The 18,517-nt window shown below is 37.4% G+C and overlaps 9 protein-coding genes across 9 annotated transcripts; 3 read left to right on the top strand and 6 right to left on the bottom strand.

Annotated features, from left to right (window-relative positions):
- Nucleotides 1-153: 153 nt before the first annotated feature.
- TAF10 (Taf10p) lies at nucleotides 154-777 on the bottom strand (the record flags this gene model as incomplete). Its single annotated transcript, XM_056226945.1, has 1 exon — nucleotides 154-777. The coding sequence occupies one exon, from the start codon at nucleotides 775-777 to the stop codon at nucleotides 154-156; it is 624 nt and encodes a 207-aa protein (XP_056086815.1).
- A 219-nt stretch (nucleotides 778-996) lies between these two features.
- Nucleotides 997-3,915, top strand: SEC5 (exocyst subunit SEC5; the record flags this gene model as incomplete). The annotated part of the gene is made up of 1 exon (XM_056226944.1): nucleotides 997-3,915. One exon carries the CDS (start codon nucleotides 997-999, stop codon nucleotides 3,913-3,915), a length of 2,919 nt encoding a protein of 972 aa, XP_056086814.1.
- A 92-nt stretch (nucleotides 3,916-4,007) lies between these two features.
- TRM82 (Trm82p) lies at nucleotides 4,008-5,345 on the bottom strand (the record flags this gene model as incomplete). The annotated part of the gene is made up of 1 exon (XM_056226943.1): nucleotides 4,008-5,345. The coding sequence occupies one exon, from the start codon at nucleotides 5,343-5,345 to the stop codon at nucleotides 4,008-4,010; it is 1,338 nt and encodes a 445-aa protein (XP_056086813.1).
- Nucleotides 5,346-5,989: 644 nt separating this feature from the next.
- On the top strand, nucleotides 5,990-8,161 carry SEC1 (Sec1p; the record flags this gene model as incomplete). The annotated part of the gene is made up of 1 exon (XM_056226942.1): nucleotides 5,990-8,161. One exon carries the CDS (start codon nucleotides 5,990-5,992, stop codon nucleotides 8,159-8,161), a length of 2,172 nt encoding a protein of 723 aa, XP_056086812.1.
- Nucleotides 8,162-8,229: 68 nt separating this feature from the next.
- On the bottom strand, nucleotides 8,230-8,757 carry CWC15 (U2-type spliceosomal complex subunit CWC15; the record flags this gene model as incomplete). Its single annotated transcript, XM_056226941.1, has 1 exon — nucleotides 8,230-8,757. One exon carries the CDS (start codon nucleotides 8,755-8,757, stop codon nucleotides 8,230-8,232), a length of 528 nt encoding a protein of 175 aa, XP_056086811.1.
- A 323-nt stretch (nucleotides 8,758-9,080) lies between these two features.
- NBP2 (adaptor protein NBP2) lies at nucleotides 9,081-9,782 on the top strand (the record flags this gene model as incomplete). The annotated part of the gene is made up of 1 exon (XM_056226940.1): nucleotides 9,081-9,782. One exon carries the CDS (start codon nucleotides 9,081-9,083, stop codon nucleotides 9,780-9,782), a length of 702 nt encoding a protein of 233 aa, XP_056086810.1.
- A 189-nt stretch (nucleotides 9,783-9,971) lies between these two features.
- On the bottom strand, nucleotides 9,972-11,135 carry ACL4 (Acl4p; the record flags this gene model as incomplete). The annotated part of the gene is made up of 1 exon (XM_056226939.1): nucleotides 9,972-11,135. One exon carries the CDS (start codon nucleotides 11,133-11,135, stop codon nucleotides 9,972-9,974), a length of 1,164 nt encoding a protein of 387 aa, XP_056086809.1.
- A 243-nt stretch (nucleotides 11,136-11,378) lies between these two features.
- Nucleotides 11,379-13,934, bottom strand: SSY1 (Ssy1p; the record flags this gene model as incomplete). The annotated part of the gene is made up of 1 exon (XM_056232538.1): nucleotides 11,379-13,934. One exon carries the CDS (start codon nucleotides 13,932-13,934, stop codon nucleotides 11,379-11,381), a length of 2,556 nt encoding a protein of 851 aa, XP_056086808.1.
- Nucleotides 13,935-14,311: 377 nt separating this feature from the next.
- SAC3 (Sac3p) lies at nucleotides 14,312-18,229 on the bottom strand (the record flags this gene model as incomplete). Its single annotated transcript, XM_056232537.1, has 1 exon — nucleotides 14,312-18,229. The coding sequence occupies one exon, from the start codon at nucleotides 18,227-18,229 to the stop codon at nucleotides 14,312-14,314; it is 3,918 nt and encodes a 1,305-aa protein (XP_056086807.1).
- Nucleotides 18,230-18,517: the final 288 nt, after the last annotated feature.

Here is an 18,517-nt window from a genome sequence, read left to right as displayed (position 1 = left end):
ATCCTTATTAGAAAATCATGAAAAACGGACCTGCAAGAAACGTGTCAAACTTGTGTGCATAATCGCTCCCACTTGAACTAAACTGTGAGACTATATTTAGATGATTGTATACTGCTACTTTATATACATATTTCTTCCTCTGCGTGCTAAAAACTAGCGGTAGAAGTCAGGACGACCAATATTGAGCCCATACTCAGCGACAGCACTACTAAGGTCGCTCACTGTCAGAACAACTTTGCTTGCCGTAGTCTTCTCGTTCTGTTGATGTTGTTGCTGTGATATCTGCTGTACACCAGGCTGCTGTTGACCCTGCAATAACTGCCTAGCTCTGGCTTGACTATTGTTTGCATTCGATACTGCAACGGAGGACCTGATCCTCGAGTACTCATACGCATCTTTGGCTATATCACTAACAAACTTCTGCGTGGCCAATGCTAAAAGTCGTTTTACTCGTACATCTGCAACATCAAACCCATTTTTGGTCAGATAGTAATCCACGACTGCGTCAGGAATGATGGGAGGCGTATCGTCCATCATCTCTAGAATCTCTTCCAAAGTCTTATCTTTTCTTGTAAATTCGGGAATACCAAATATGTTGTCACTCCCGTCATCAACCACTGTCTCTCTTTTCTGTTTCTTGTTCTGCTTGTTCCCTGGAAGACCATCTTCATTGGCGTTGTTCTCATTATCGGCAGCTGTTGCCGCTGGGAAAGGGGTCTCTAATGACCCTTCTTGGTTGTCGTCAAACTCAGCATCGTATTCCTCCTCAAAATCCATCGTTTACACAGCAGTACTCTGGCTTTAGCTACTCGTCCTTCGTGGTAGTGGGCTAGTTTTAGAGCTTTCTTTTATTTTCGTCTTTGTTCAAGTCTGAAAAAACAAAATACCTATATCAATTATTTCAGTCATAGAACAAAAACGAGGCTGTTTTAGCGTTGAGTATACCAGGAAGGAAATCTGCATTGACTTAAAAATAGTGAACGTAGGGCCAGCACCATGGATAGATTTCAAGTCGACGATGAAGAATTGCTTCAATTTTATCAGTTGAAGACCGTCAATCCAACTCATTCATGGGCACATGATTCCTCAAAACTAAATAATGAAGAGGCTACAACTAATGAAATTGGGATGGAATCATCATTTGACATATTAAAAGACTTTAAATATGGAAATCAGATTAGTATTGACAAAGAATCGAAGGCCTACTTGAATGATGAGTCCTTAAGTTATATCAAAGATCCCCTGAATGGGCAGGAGATGTCCAAAGAACTGCAACATTTGCCAAATAATCCAACAAGGTTGAAGTATCTTGTCAACAGTAAGCAGTTTAATGTCAAAGCCTTTTTGAGAGATATGCACAAACAGGACTCCTTTAACGATTTGAATAACTCATTGGATAAGTTGGACAGTGATATACAGGATCAATCAGTAAATTTGAAACAATTGGTTGGTAATAATTTCACGAAATATGTTAAAATTAAGAATAAACTGGACCAAATTTACAAGGAATTTGACGAGAAGACGAATGAAAAGATCCAAGTTGATTCGCCGAAGGAAAATCAGATCAATGTGGAGAGTTTGAATAAAAAGGTCGACGAAGTTATTAGAACAACAACCTTCAAGCTAAAACCGCTAATGGATAACTATCAGAAGATTTTAAATTATCAGGCCACCAAAAAATTTATTGAACGGTATAAATTTTACTTTAATTTACCCAAATGTTTGAAGAAATGTTTAAATAATAACAATTTCAATGAGTTCATGATTCAGTATTCAAAAGGCCTCACGATCTGCCGTGATTTCAACCAAAATTCGGATACTTCACAATCACTTATCATCAAGAGAATCTGGTCGCAAGTAGAAAATTTATTGATTATTTATAAAGATCTGATTTGGAACAGTTTGATGAACTCAGATTTTAACGTGGATCAACCTCAAGAAACAATTTTGTCTCTTTTTTCAAAACTACTGAACTTAGAGAACTTTATCAATAACAATCAAAATGAAAATCCAAACGGTGATAAAAACGCTGCCTTGTCGTCAAGTGAAAACCCAATTTTAAGGTGGATGTCAATCAAATTAAATGGTTTTAAAAATGATCTAAACGAGTTATCAAGTCACATGGTAAACAAAATTATTCACTCTCAAAGGCTTATATCACAGAATAATACTAGTCAAAATGATATTCAAGGATGTGTCGAGCTGTCGTATTATTTAAAAATCAACCAATTATTTCAAAATATAAGTGATGCCAGTAAAGATAATGAAAGTTTGAGAAGCACCGCTGACCCAAATAAAATAAATACTGTCTCTGGAACTAACTATTTAAGTTTGAACTCCCAATTAAGTTCTCAAGGCTTAACTGATTCTCCAATTATTATCGAAATGTGGCTATTAATTTTGAAATATATCAACGACCTGTGGAAAATTTGCAATCAATTCATAGAATTCTGGGAACATATTGAAAAGTTTTTGGATGGGACCTATCAAAACTCTATTATAAATGAAAAAAGGAAAGAAAACATTTTGATAGGCGATTCAAATATCATTGAATCTTATCAAAAGAGTTTAATTTTAAGGGAAGAACAGATTAACGATATTAGATTAAAGGGTGAGGGATTCATTAGCTTGATTTCACAAAATTTACTATCTTTTTTCACGTCTTCTCGAGCTTCTTTACCTCTATCATTGAAGGAAGATCATGCTAAAGGAATTGCTCACAGCAATAAAGATACCGGTTCGCCCTTGGATTATGGATTTATACCACCAAATTGCAATGGGCTAAGTTGCTTAAGATATCTACCCAAAATTGTGGAGCCCATTTTGAAGTTTTCCACCGAGTTAGCACAATTGAGTATCACATCTAACGGTATTACTATATGCAGAAATACTCTAGCAACCATAATTGACCGTTGCGTAGGTGCCATATCCTCTACAAAATTGAGAGATATTTCTAACTTTTATCAACTAGAAAATTGGCAGGTTTATGAAACAGTTACGTTCTCAAGTAAATCACAGGACAATAGTAAAAGTTTAACTTTTGAATATGGTGTGACACAATTCCCAGAGATTGTTACTTGGTTTCAAGAAGTCAGTATCAAGGCCACCAGAGACTTGTTATTCGCATTTGAAAAATTGCCAATTATTAACGGAATTTCAGTTGTCAGCTACCCATCAAAGCAATTACTTACAGGCATTGAAATTCAACAAATTATCTCAATGGAGGCTGTTTTGGAAGCAATTTTGAAAAATGCTGCAAAGGATAAAGACAATCCAAGAAACTCTCATACGATTTTAACATTAACAAATTTACAATATATCAGGGAATGCGCATTTCCGAATATTTTACAATATTTTGATGATGCGTTCGAATGGAATCTGACTTCCAAAAACTTGGAACTATTTAGCTTGTTATCTAAGATGGAGTCTTCAATCTTCGGTAATTATCTTTCTGATCTGAAGATTAATTTGAGAGACACGCTTGAAGAAAAATTCCATGAAATAAATTGGCCGATGTATACATCAAATTCATTCAGGGTAGGCGATTATATCATAGAAGCATTGATGATTTTGATTGTTGTTCACAGTGAGTGCTTTAGAATTGGTCCCCAGATGATTCATAAAATTTTGATCGAAACTCAAATTTTCATAGCCAGATACCTCTTCGAAGCATTTAAACCCTATGTGGGTAATCTCTCCAATGATGGATCATTACAAATTATAGTGGATCTAGAATTTTTTCAAAGAGTTATGGGTCCTTTATTGGAAAAGGATACCGAGGCTACATTGAGGGCATGTTTACAAAACTGTTTCCAAAACGACACTAGTAGACTAAAGAAATGCATTGATGAAATCGAACCTATTGTATCTGCAAATTTGAAAAGGACTGCCGTCCAATTTGCTGCATTTAATTAAGCAAATAACTGTAATGATGCACTAACAATAGTTCATAACCACAGATTAGTGTATGTATTTTATATTTGTTATACACGTGTACTACCTTTATTTCATGAATAATGTTCTCCGTGTTTTCTCAATGAGGAAATATTATACAATGGATAAACACATTCCTCTTCAGCATTCAAGTTAGAATCTCTTCCTACTGATTGTGTGATGACATCATCAAATTTATTTGACTTTTCATCATTATCGACAAAAACGCAGTCATTGGGATTATATTGAATGAATTTAACAAAGTTATTTTGCACATTGGGGGATTTTTGATTGTCTAAGGTAACTTGCAGCTCATCATTCTGAGCGGACAATGAAATAACATTATACGGCAAATTTATGATTTGCTTTAGTGAAAGTTTACCTTTCTCCTTTTCTGATATTTCCAAAATCATAATGCATTTTGTAGCTTCAACGAAAAATGCAGCAAACGGTAGATTACTTAATTTTACTATTCTACTGACGGCAAATTCAATAATACTGTTATCTTCGTTTTGGAATCTTGATGGTGCTAAATGTTGATCGCTTAAATAAGGTTTGATCAAACCGCTGTAATCAAAGGTGGATAAAGTCTCACCAGTTTTCCAATCCCAAGCAAATATATTCACATCACCGCCCGCACTCAACAACAAAGAATCTTTATCACAGCATATGGAAGAAACAAAATGCTTATGGCCGAACAGCCACTTGTCTACAATGAAACATTGCGGATAGTGCGAAATCTTAATATGCTCGTCTCTATCACTAGTGATTAAAAATGTGTGCCCTGTAGAGTCTTTCATCATGTGCACATCAGTCAGCATCGATACGTGACCTAGGATAGGTTCTTGAGTGAACTTCTCTTCTGGATTGGAATTAATGTCAATGGAGTACACATCACCAAACTTGTCAGCCACGATAACCGTGGTACCATCTTCAGCAACGGTAATTGCATTCGGTCTCTTTGGGAAGGAGAATCTCTTAGTTAACTTCAAAATATTTGTCTTAGAAGCCCTGTCAACATCGAAAATTAGGACGGATTTGTCAGAATCAGCACATGCAATTAATCTTGAGTCATCTGCTGTAAGTTTTAGGTTTCTGATGTACGAGTATATGGGAGGGGCGCCAATACCTGGAGATGGTACCTTGGCTACTGTCTTGGTGATTGAGTCGCCTTTGTTACTTTTTAATTTTTTGTTTTTGTTTTCGTTTTCGCTGGTTTGCCTCTGTTGATCCCTAGCTACGTTCTTCTTTATTTCTTGAGTTTTGTCGAAATCGTCAGACCATTTTCCAACTAGCTCCCATTCATTTGACGATTGATATCTGAAACTTAGGATACAATTCTTGATAATGGCGAAAATTAATGAGCCATCGCGAGAGGTAAGAGTATCTTGCAAAGGATGAATTACGGTCATTCTAGAATTCGCACGGGTGCTACTGAGAACGATAACTGTCTGAGAACTTTCTGTAATATGTATATCCAATCAGTTGCAGAAAATTTTTTTCATCTCATCGATTTTTTCCATTCGTGATTTTTTCTCGCTGTGAAAAGCAGGTAATGAATAGTAAATGACACCTCTGATGGCAGCTGTACAATAAGAAAACATAATGACACTATTACGAAGTTGAGCATTTAAGGGTTATGTTGGGCTGTACTTTTTCGAGGTGGTGTATTACTAGTACGGAAATATGCAAGCCTAACGGAGTAGCCGACCCCATCTAATTTTCTATTGTAAACGGACAACTTTAGTGATCTTGCATTTCATAAGTTACGATATCGCATTTGCTTCTGCCGCCTCTTAAAACTCACTAAGTAGCTCATCGGCTGCATGTTTGTCATCGCGGAACTGTGGTGATCGTAGTGTAATTATTGCGGTTCCAGCTTGAGTTTTTGCAATTCTTTGGTACTGTGGTCACACAGCACGGTGTTTTTCTCTTGCTTAAACGACAGTTCGAATTCTTATTGAAGATCATAGCGCATTGTTTTGTAACAACTTGAAGAAGGATAAAAACCGTTGGCAGAGTGGAAGAGTGTGCATATGCTTGGCTTAGTAGAAAGATGTCTGATTTGATTGAATTGCAGAGAAGGTACCTGATAGGGGCTCTGAGTCAGATCGAGACGAAAAATAACTTGAAGTTTTTGATTATCGATAAAACTGTAGAGACTATATTAAGCTACCTTTTCCTCACGCCTCAAGAACTTCTAAACAATGTCACTTCTGTCGATTTGATTGATTCCCCCACAAGGAAAGGCCAGTCCTCGATTGATGCTATTTATATATTGGAGCCTACAAAGTACAACATCAATTGTATCGACGCTGACTTTATCGCCAGACCATCAAAGTACAGAAAATGTCACATTAGATTTTTACCGGGGTTAACTAACCCTATATTCCAGTTTTTCCAATCAAAACGTTATATTGCTCAAAATTTGGAGTCATTCAAGCCCATTGAATTGGGATTTTTCGTCAAAGAGTCCCAATTCTTTCAAACTTTACAAATTGAACACTCATTACAGGTTTTTTACAACGACAGCTGCAAAGCCCTAATTCCCACTAATGTGAGAAAGGTTGTGGGCTCTTTGGTTAGTTTGTGTGTCATTACTGGAGAATATCCGATTGTCAGGTATTCTGTGCCAAATCCTATAGAGGAGGAAGACGCCCGTAGTGGAAATACCGCGGTCAACTCAAATTCTTTGACTAGGTCTATTGCGAATGCTTTCCAGATAGCGATTGATACATATGCTCGTAACAATCCAGATTTTCCTCCTCCAAATACTGAAAGGCCGCGGTCTATTCTGGTAATCACTGATAGAACGCTGGACCCTTTTGCCCCAATATTGCATGATTTCAGTTATCAAGCAATGGCCTATGACTTGGTCCCCAATGTGGACACACGAAAGGATGTATACCACTATTCTGCAGAGAACGAAGCAGGTGAACAAGAGGAAAAAGTTTCAAAATTGGTGGATTTGTATGATCCTGACTGGATTGATTTGAAACATCAACATATCATGGATGCTAACGAATACATTCAGGGCAGGATCAAAGAATTAATTGCAAAAAATCCACTTCTCGTTGACAGATCAAACGTAAAGAATACTACCGATTTATTAAGTGTAGTAGCACACTTAAAAGATTTTGACGAAGAAAGGAGAAGGTTGATTTTACATAAAACTTTGGTTGACGAATGTTTAGGGCAAAATGCGGAAAGAAAGTTGGCCGACATTTCTACCATTGAACAAAGCCTATCCGGATTTGGAATGGATTTTAGTGGTGAGAAAATAAGGCATATCGTTAATGATCTCTTACCTGCATTAGCGATGAAGGAACCAACAACATTGGATAAGCTGCGTTATATTATTGCATATGCCCTTTTCAGAGGTGGAATTATTGAGTTGGACTTCATCAAACTACTAAATTTTATTGGAATTACTCATGAACATGAAAAATACCAAAAGTATCTGAAAATCTTCAGAAATTACGGTCTGATAAACTTCAAATTGATTAAAGATAAACCAAAGGATAAACCGTTTCTAAAGGAATGGTTTCATGATACTTTAGTGAATGATCCAAATATCTACCACACTTCAAGATTTGTTCCAGCTGTAGGAAATATTTTGTCAAAAGTTATAGCGAATCCCCTGTTATTGAGCGAACAATATTTCCCTTATTTGAAGGACAAACCAATCGAACTATTGAACGAAGAAGAATTTCAGGCTGGGTTGGCGAACACGTCCGCTAATTCTTCCTCATCCTTGAGGAATCCACGCCATAAAGCAGCTTGGACCACGAAAAGCCCGAATGTAAAGAAGAACATAGCAAGACAAAGATTTTTTTATTACATTATTGGTGGTATATCAGTTTCTGAAATAAAAGCTGCTTATGATCAGTCAAACTTGAAAAATAGAGATATTTTCATAGGCAGTGACGAAATTTTAACCCCAACCAGGTTCTTAGATGAAGTGGAATATTTACAAAACTCAAGAGAATTTTTCAAATTTAAGGAAGATCAATGCCAGCAAATAAACCCACCTGATTTCCTTTTGAGAGAAATGAAACCAGTAGCACAACCAGTCTCCCATGTTCATTTGAAAAGTCAGAATGACGGACCCAAGTCTGGTACTTCTACTCCAAAAGTACCGGGCTCTCCAAGGCCAGAGGTCCCTGAAAAAGAGAAAAAACGTAGTAAATTTTCAAGATTCTTAAGAAAATCACACCATGATAAATGATCCCTGAGAGTAAATCAAGGCAATGATATAAGACTTGTTCCGGTTCTACTATATACGGTTCTTATGTATTATCTAACATGTTTATGGAGGAATTCATGATGATATTCAGATTTGGTCATATCATTAACATATCCGGATATTGGCTTTTTTGTACTGTCTTCTTTTATTTTTGTCTTTTTCGAAATTTTATGATGTCCAAACGCAGCACTTTCCCTCCACGATCGCCTGGATGGGATTTGTTGTTTTGCTTGCCCATTTTGTTCAAGTCGTATCCTATTTTCCACCTGAGCATCTTGAATGTTCGGTAACTCTTGCGCCGAGCTGTTTTGGTCATTTTCACTTTTCTTTACTTTTAGGTCCTCTTTCCCTATAGCGTACTGTTCCCCTTCGTCTACTTCTACTTCTTCTGAATATTCATCACCACTTCTCTCATCTTGTGCAGAGCTTTCTTTAGACTTTCCATCCTGCTTAGTCTTCCTAAATTTCAATTTTGTATGCCCTGGTAGTAGTCTGGCATGTTCAATACTAGTTGGTGTATAAGCGGCCGATTTTGCACCACTTCTTGCCTCTAGCTGTGGTCTATGTGATGTAGTCATGATACCTGCAGTTTTCCTGAGATCTTCTTCTTAGCAAAGTTTTTCTGAAACCCTTGAGATCTTTGTTATTGTGTTGTCTTTTCGTGAAGAGAAGAACTATTTTTGGTCATTTCGACTTATTTTTCTAGTTGCGAGAAATGGAGAATTCACTTCACAATTACCTTGCAATAGATAATTCAGCACAGCATACAGTGAAAAATACATCCAAAACACATTGCATAACTATTACCTTCAAAACGCGATAGGTACTGACAAGCTTCAAGTTTCTTCTTTTTTACTTTTCTTTACCTCAACCTTGACTGATATATTTTATTGAATCCGCGATGGCTACAATGGAAACAACTACACAAGAAGATACTGATCTTTTCAAGGCTGGCTTAAAAAAGAAAATAGGTACTCTCAATGGGACAATACCACAGAGTGCGAGAGATTTGGAAGTCGTACAAACAGAAGATAATGACAAAATGGAAGATGCCGGCGCCACTACTATAGGTTATATTTCAATTAAAGACTATGCATACGAGGATTCAAATCCACTCCATTATGGTTATTTTGATGGGGACAATGAGGAATATGAAATGGTTTCGGACTCTTCAAATACAGATGATGAATACAATAAAAGACAAAGTATAACATTACCGGACGACTATATAGTTAATCAGCGTGCCGTGGCCCTGTACGATTTCGAACCTGAAAATGATAATGAACTGAAATTAACCGAAGGAGACATCGTATTTATCAGCTACAAGCATGGGCAAGGCTGGCTGGTAGCGGAAAATGAGTCAAGGTCAAAGACGGGATTGGTGCCGGAGGAATTTGTATCTTATATACAGCCGGAAGATGGGGAGGAAGAGCAGGAGGACACAGCTCGACCCTTTTATTTAACGCATTTGATTACACAAAGCGTCAATCCTGAAAAAAATAATAGTAACAATGACAAAAATGATGATGATGAATGGGAAGACATCGATGATGTTGCAGATGTCGAAACAGATGTGAGAACAAAATTGAATATATCGAATTGAATATGGAGTTCGGTCGGCTATGACAGTAAAAATATTCACGGCAAACAGATAAAGAGGCGTCCTAGTTCTCTATGCATGGTCAATTTTTTCAGTTTTTTCATCAGTTCTATGTCATAATTTTTACTTTTACAGATATATATGTATATATATCAGCGTACGTATTTATGCATACATAATGTTAGATGGTTACTAGTCAGAAAACTCTTCCTCTAAATCCAACTCCTCAAAATCTTCGTTCTCGTTTACTGTTTCTCCTTTCTTGGCTCGCAATATTTCTTTTGCATCCACCGGACCTCCAATTTCTTGGAGTAAAGCATTTGCACCACCCAATAATTCTTGTACAACTTCGTCCTTGCTATCAACGTTTGTACACATTTGTAATGCAAAACTTAGTGCTAAACGGGAATCATAGATAAATTGAGTAATTAGTTCATGTGACAAATCTAGTGGAACTTCCTGGATGACCTGGTTAAACTCGTATATATTTTCCGGATGCAGCTTTACTTCAGGATTGTTCAATTTGAAAGTTTCGAATTTACTCATCAGATAGTAAGTGAACCCCTCTAAATAGTGTCCTTCTATGTTATCTTCGTCGATATCTCTTACTGCAGCAACAACTTTTAGAGCGACCTCATATGCACCTACTTCAAGGCACATCTTCACTAAAGATAAAAGGGGCTGTAAGAGATCCACATATTCTGACTGCAAACCAGTCATCTGAGTTACGTCATTGTTATCAGTTATATCGTTACCAATTTCTTGCTTCTTCAAATCAAAGAAATTCCAAGCTTGGGAAAATGCTTCATAGGCTTCACCAAATTTTTGTTGAGAGATTCGAATTGAGCCCAAAGTAGACCACGATTCGGGAGACTTCCCTTCTGTGAGCTCCATAGCCCTCTGTATCAACTCCTCACACTGTTCTTCTGCATTTGGTTCCATACATAAATCTGTCATCCAAATTTCAATCATGGAAAGCAGCCCACCGACAATTTTTTCGACTTGGTCGTTCGTTAAATTATCACCAGCAGTACTGGAGATGTTCATTATTCCGCGAGTTATTATTGACACACCATCTTGACCACCTATAATTTGGCCCATGGTGAAGAATTTATTTGGTCCACCAACTTGTCCCTCTGGATCTAATTCGCATGCTCGCTCTAAAAAGGGATAGGCTTTTTCTACTTGGCCATTGTCTAGGTAGGCATCTGCAAATACTTCATTTAGTATCACATTGTCTGCATTTGTTTTTCTTAATGAACTTTTAAACGGTTTCAATATTTTGAGTGCTTTTTTAGCATTATTTTCAGCCAGAGCTTCTTTAGCTTGCTTAATGCTACTTTCCAGTTCGCTCATATCTTCTTAAGCTTAATCTGAATTTTTTTCAGGCTCGAACTCCTGCTGTCATCTGGATTAAAAACAAACCCATTAAAAAGGTAACGAACAACTAATAATTTGCTAAGATCATCTCATCGAAGCAGTTTTTTACAATTTTTCATAAAAAGAAAAAACTTGGGTTACCCGCGCACATTCTTATTACATAAAAGCGTCGTGAATTGTCAAAATTCATTATACAGATATTTCAAAATAATGATATGCCTAGATCAACCATGTTACGAGCTTCTTTGCTCTTTCACTGTATGTTCCCAAATATTGGCTGTGTTCGGTCCAATCCGTCCTGTCCATTTCTCTCCTTCCACTGTCCATATCCAACTGATCCAGCCTTTGAATCTTTGAGGTTCCAAGGATTTTATAAGTTGTGTAACTGGTAAAGAAAAACATCAATCCTCCATATGCCGAAAAAAAGGCTTTGGTACTCCAAAAATGATGTATAAAATTAGGATATCCCATGAAAATAACAAACAACGAACAACCAACAAGTCCGTAAATGGCTAGATAAGGTTGAAACGGAGATTTGTAAGGATACGAGGAATCGTTTCTTGATATTATATCCTTCCTTTGCTTTAGAGCATAATAGAATCTTAAAAAGGAAAGATTTAATCCCATCCATATAATTGACGTACTAGCGCTAGAAATATTGGCCAGGACGTCGAAATTTTCAATAGCGGTTTGGTTGACTGCAATGTAAGCAATGACCGAAAATAACGAAGAGAATATCACCGACACATAAGGCACGCCTCTCTTACTGCAAATTTCGAAAATTGGCGGTGCTTTTCGTTGTACGGACATGGCATATAATGTTCTTGAACAACTGAATAACGACGATATCCCTGCCGTAGCAGTGAAAAAGATTAATATTGCGTTGAAAGCGGACGCAAATGTACATAATCCAAAGTTCTGCAATGCAACTACCCAAGGACTCGAGTAACCTGTTCCTACAGAAACCTGTCTATAATCAATACCGCCTCTACAGTTTGTCCTGAGTCGCCAGTCCATGCCAGTGCCCTTTACAATAGCTTCATACCTCTTTTCGGAAATGCCAGGGAAATATGATAGTAGTCTTGGATCCCCGCTGTATATATTTATACCAACAGAAAATATCAAAAACACGTAAATTATCAATACAATGGAAAATGTTCTCTTTGTGGCAGAGGGAATTGTTTTCCTCGGATTTATGGCTTCTCCACTAGCCAAAAATGTCATTTCGACACCACTAAATGCAAATGTAGATATAAGCATTACTGAAGCTGTGGCTAAAAACCGACCTTTTGACCCGGAAATACCTTTTCTGCTTCCCTCTCCGGCATCTGCCAGATCAAATGTCGGGCGATATAATCCGTAAGTCAGATTTCGTACAGATTTAGAGCTATCCCAATATCTGAAGCCAACTCCCTCATGAATGTCATTTCCGTGCCCGGCATTCAAGATCACCATTGCGAAGACCATCAAAATCGCAATTATCACCTTGCTGATACCCGCCACGTACACAATTTCACCCATTATGCTGACGTCCAGCAAATTCACAACAATACTAAACGCTGAAAAGAGTGTTATAAAACCCGCTGTTACTCCCTTTGATATATTTACATTGTTGTAATAGCTGAGATAAAATGTACTCGATGAAACTTGAGCAGGAAGGGCAAGCATACAAGAAATCCAGTATGTCCAACCCAATGCGAACCCAAAAGCATCCTCTACAAATCTGGAAGCTAATCCTGAGAAACCAGAGGATACAGGAATGAGCGTAGATAATTCTGTAAATGATAACATCGTCGCTAGTATGATACTCCCCGTGAGTCCAAACCCGAGTAATGTACCAAATGGTCCAGCAATAGAAAAGGCTTTTCCTGAGGTTAGGAACAATCCGACACTAAAGCATGCCCCGATAGAAAGCATTTGTATATGCCGCACTTTTAATTTTCGTTGAATGTGGTATTTCCGAGTAGCTCTAGATCTATTGAATACTTTTTCGATGTCATGCAGTAGCGACCCGCCTTCTGCGGGGGATACATCCCCAGGTATCTCTTGCTCATTTAGTTCGTCAATAGCATGTTCTTTGTGTGCCATATCAACGTTCTCATCTATAGCAATGTTCCTGTAGCTTGCATTATCGATTATATCGGTACTAGAACTCGATATAGAACCGTTGGTCTTAAGGTAGTCGACTGTATTGAGGTTACCACGTCTTCTTTTGAATCCTCCGGAAAAATTAAGATTTTTTTTGAAAAATCTTGAAGTCATATGTTTCATTCTGGAGTACCCATCGAGCGGCTGAGTATAATTTGTAGGTCCTAGCGGTGAATACTGTTGATTTAATGAATCTTCGTTTAGAATGTGTAAACCATTCTTAGTATTCTGTCGGAAAAATTCTTCCATTCTTTCCCTGAGCTCATATTCTCTTTGAACGCGTCTATTATATGTTTCAAAATCTTGAATAGGTTCCTGATAGATTCGCTCCTCTTCTGAACAGATCATATCCTGCATAGTAATATGTTTCTTTTTAGTATATTTATCCATCAGAAAAAATCTTTGGTTTTGTATTGAGCTTCTATATAATCCAGCGTCATTCCATCCTTGTTCTTCAATAATGCTCTTCAAAATCCCAGTATCTATACTGCCAGATATACTTAATGCTTGGTCAGCATCGTTCTTACCAATGATAGAAGAGGCATCTTGTTCCTTGGAATGACAATCTGTAAACTGAATGTTATTATGGTTTGGAAATAGGTCGTGTGCTTGGTTAGTAGAGCCCATGTCCCTTGAGGAATTCCCTTTACTCGAAGCGATTTTATTTTAACTTTTTGGCTTTTGATCACACGCCCGTTCTCCTTTTTCCGAAAGATTTGCGACAGTGTATATTTATAATGAAGAATGCATATGTGAAGTCAATATATCGAAGAAACTCTTGCTTGAGGTTGTATATTCAAATTTTATGAATATCTTTTGCAAAAGTTTGTACTTTAAAGCCTGGGTTCACTTTTACTTTTTTACACAATGATTAAATTCTCCTCCCGCCGAACTTTCAAAAAAGAGAACAAAGATAGCTCGACCGCGGAATTGGGGATAACAGATATTTTTCGAGATTCTACGTTAAAAATGCATGTTTTTTTTATTTATATATTACAAACGTTCTAGTCATTATTTACTTTTTTCTTGACAGAATCGATCAAAATTTTGAGCTCTAATATGCTATCAGGAATGTCATCTTTATCTTGATCAGTGTTATCTGACGCTGGAGCGACATTAGTCGGTGTTTGATATATGGCTTGGCTTTCGGGTACTCTATCAAAAGCACTATTTGAAAGTTCTAGAGTACTTCTTTTGCTTCTCGTCAATTGTTGAGATTGAGTATCTGTGGCGTCATTGCCGTTGGAATTAGTAGCCGGCAAATTGGTACTATGACTTGGCGTGCTAACGGGCAGTACAGTATGCAGACTAGTAACTCTTGAGTTTCTTCTAAATTTCATGGCCAAGTGAGATGGTAGTGGTGGTGATGTAGATGTACCGGACGTATTCAGCCTAGATGCTAGGGGTGTTTTAAATTGACTTGAATGAGAGGATGATGAAAGTATTGGCAGCTTCCTTTTCTTGGCCCTAGGTGATGCTGCTATATGAGATTCAAGATGTGCGTAAGTATTCCTTTCACCCATTTGTTGTTGATATTTGTTTTTTTCTTTTTCCAGCATTTTCTTCATCCTTTGATCAATATCCTTTGTAGTCTGTAATTGAGTATTACGTGAGTGGACGCCAGCCAAGGCCCTTTTTTGACTAAGTGTTTTATTATAGTTCCCTCTTTCTGTCAGCTTGTACACATAAGACTGTGATATTTCGGATAATTTATCCTCCAAACATTTATGAGGGAATTCCTCCGTGAGATTCATCAAGTCAATACGTTCAATAACGCTGCCATAGTTTTTAGATATTCGATTTAGCTTTAAAGACTGTTTAATAGTAGTTTCCGACAACGTATTTTCTGCAGATTCCCAATAAATGATTAAAAGGCAGAAGCATATGTTGGTATTCAGGGAAACACCAGTAATCAATTTTATCAGCTCTTCGCCGTCATCCTTTAGTTTCATTTCTAAATCAAATATATCAGGATTTGTAACACCCGTATTGAAGATCAATAATTGCAAATCACTAAAATCGGACGGTTCATAATTATCATCGATACATCTTATCTCGCTGGTGATAACGTTATTATTGAAATGTTTTGAATCCTGCATGCACTGTAGGTTAAATTTATTTAAGATCCAACGATTGGAGAGCGATGTCCAATCTTTAGCATAAATAAAAATATTTGCTGGGGTAAGAAAGTCGACAGGAAACTTTTCAGTCATCTTATCATAATAAAACAATTTCATATCCAATGGTTCCCATAGTTTCGAGGTTCTGGTTGAATGAGTTGAGAATTTGTTGAATTCATCATTTACAGGTGAAAAGATTATATTTTTCTTATCTGAAGATGAAAGCATAAATGACGAATCCACGTTACTCTTATATGGGGTTCTCAATAAGCGGGTGGATTTTTTGAAGCTAGGTACTCCTAATTGATGGCTCACGAGTTCAATTTCTTCCCTCTTTCGCTCTTCAAGTGCGCGATTCTTTTTGGCTTTGTAATAGAATGATTTCCAGTTCTTTAAGAATCGTCTCATCAGGGAATAATGTCTATGCAGTTCAGCACAAGAATCCATGTATATGAGATATAGTTTTTCGTGAATGAATGCATCATAAAGTTCACGCGTCATCGTCTTGATGATGGTTTTCCTCTCGTTCATCTCTGAGAGCTCATACTCAACAATTTCAGTTACTTTACCGTTTACTACATCCTTTATTAACTCATCTGCAATTTGGTGGGTGATTATTTGCTTGTTTGCATCTTCCTCTTTTTTTTTCAAGCGAACTTTCTCCTCCTTCCTTTTTTCCAGTTCCTTTCTTTCGTTTTCATCTCGTTCCAGCTCCTCACTCTTCCACTTTGCATTATCTGTACCATTGTCTGTAGTGGTCATCCTTCCATTTCCAAAGACTTGCCCTTCAGGACCCTGTGACAATTGACTAATTAAAGATTGAGGACTTCCGGCTGTTACGCTTTTGATTTTTTGTTGCTTCCACTCAGGTAGATATGTAGGAGCCGTCTGGGTTAACGGAGGCTTGTTGAATGACGTTTGAAATTGAGATGGTTGAGCAGATTGTTTAGATTGTAGTGGAAATAAGATCTCCCTGGGTTCAATTTTGTTCAATCTTGAAGGAGCGACGATTTGAGACTCAAAGGGAGTGTGTTGGCTAAACATCATATTGGGATTGCTGGGGATATTTTTTTTTGAAAAAACTTGGTCAGCAGTAATTGAGATTTTATCATTTCCCCTATCCGATTTTACACCAGCTAATGAATCAAAATTTTCCTTACCACAATCTATTAAACTCTTATAAGTAACTTTCTGCAATCTATCCTCTAAGCAGTTTAGATACGTTTTTTTCAAGGGTTGAGTTTCTGCTAATTTGTGCGAATAATGATGCAGTGTCTTCAAGTCTGCTGAATCTCCATTAATGATTTCAATCGAGTAGTAATTACAAAATTCAGTTATTTCTTGCCGACTATTAAAAAACAGCGTATTTTCCAAATAGACGAGTGGGATCGGTTTATGCCGTTTGTTCAAAGTATGTGATAAGGCTCTCACAGCATAAAACCTTATTTCCGTCAGATGCATTTGCAGAAAAAATCCCATTAATAACGGTAAATTGGGTGATTGCATCAACTGAAAAAATCTTGCATAGAAATTTAGGCAGTTTTCAGTTCTAACAAACCCGCGCTCAGTATAAGCGGAGTTGGAAATAATTCTTCTGAAGCATAAAGCCGTTTGAACCAATTTATCCTGGAAGATATGCTTTGGTAATCTTTGAATATTTTCATCGTACTGAGGGTCCCTTATCTTGCTCAAAAGGGCATAAGCTCGAAATTCTGCTTCATTTGGACAAGCTCCACCACTGGAACGGACATCGTCGTATATTTCCGATAGTGTGATCAAAGATTTATGCAGTTGTTCTAGCTCTTGTTGGAGCGAAAAGTCCACGCTTGATTTTACCATGACATGCAGTATCAAAAGATGTATCCTTACAATACGTTCGTTACAATCTACTGCCTCAGGCCCTGAATAGTTTTGATACGTAAAGTCTTGCCTTATAGATCTCATCCTGTCCCATAAGAATCCCTCACTTTCAGGTAACGTGGTTAATAGATTATCAACAATATAGTCCAATGTTTTGACTAAAATATGAGGTGGTCTCACATCTGATGGTAGAGGAGGAGCGGCCGCAGCCGCAGGTCTTGCGAAGACTTTTAGTGCTCTACACCTGGAGGCCTTTTTATCACTTGGCTGATTTTTTTCATACGAAAAGACGGTATACTCCACATTTCTCCTTGATCTTTCAAAGATGGGACACATATCTAGGCAGGTGCCCTGAAAAACTATTGCATCATAGAGATCCTTTGCCGAGTCAGCTTTATCTACAAGTCCTTTCTCCTCCATTATTGAACGCTCTGTATTTCTCATTTTCTTCAATGTTTCGTATAATTCATTAGGATCATCGATGGATTCTTCCAAGGATAGTAGTTTTTTTTGGTTGGCCTTATCCCATGGATCTTGTACGAATTTTCTTTGCTCCAATTGAGGTTCCTGATTGATCAAAAATCTTGGTAATTCTCTTGGTTTGTGTGGTCTCTTTTGGAAACCAAAACCGTCAGGAGATTGAATCAAGGGACCTATCAGCTGTATGGTCTTCTCGTCATTGATCATAAAGCTTTTCTTCTGGTCTGGCTTTTTCCTCGCATGTGATGCTGAGCGTGGGAAATCTTGTAACGGTTGCTGCAATTTTACCTGGGGAGCGGAATTGAGCATGAACACGTTTTTCGAAGAGCCGGCACCACTACCCTTCAAAAAGAAATTATCTTTGTTATTATCAGTATTGGTGCTGGTAGAGTCATTGTTTGTAGGTCCGTTGAAAAATTTAAAATTAGTGGAAGGCACTATTGAGCCGAATGTTGTGTTCATTTAAGAATCACCTTCCAAAAAAACTACCTAAAGTGAGGACCAACAGAGTTATTGTGAGTTTCTCCCGGTCTTGAGATTTATCAGCGGTCTTTTCTCATGTGCAATAGGGCTGCGTGAATGTACCACTGCACTTCGTTTTACGTTTTTTTGAAATGAAAGAAAGTACTTAAGCGAAAAAAACAAAAGAAAACAAATCGAATCGGGCGAGAATGCTCGAAGCTCAAAGGATTTGTAATAATAAAACTAGGCTTCAAATTACTGTACGTATATTCATATATATTTTTTATT

This window comes from Saccharomyces kudriavzevii (assembly GCF_947243775.1).
Source record: "Saccharomyces kudriavzevii IFO 1802 strain IFO1802 genome assembly, chromosome: 4".
In the NCBI taxonomy this organism is placed as follows: Eukaryota; Fungi; Ascomycota; class Saccharomycetes; order Saccharomycetales; family Saccharomycetaceae; genus Saccharomyces; species Saccharomyces kudriavzevii.
The sequence above is the reverse complement of the archived record's forward strand: the minus strand, read 5'-3'. Positions and strand labels throughout refer to the sequence as shown.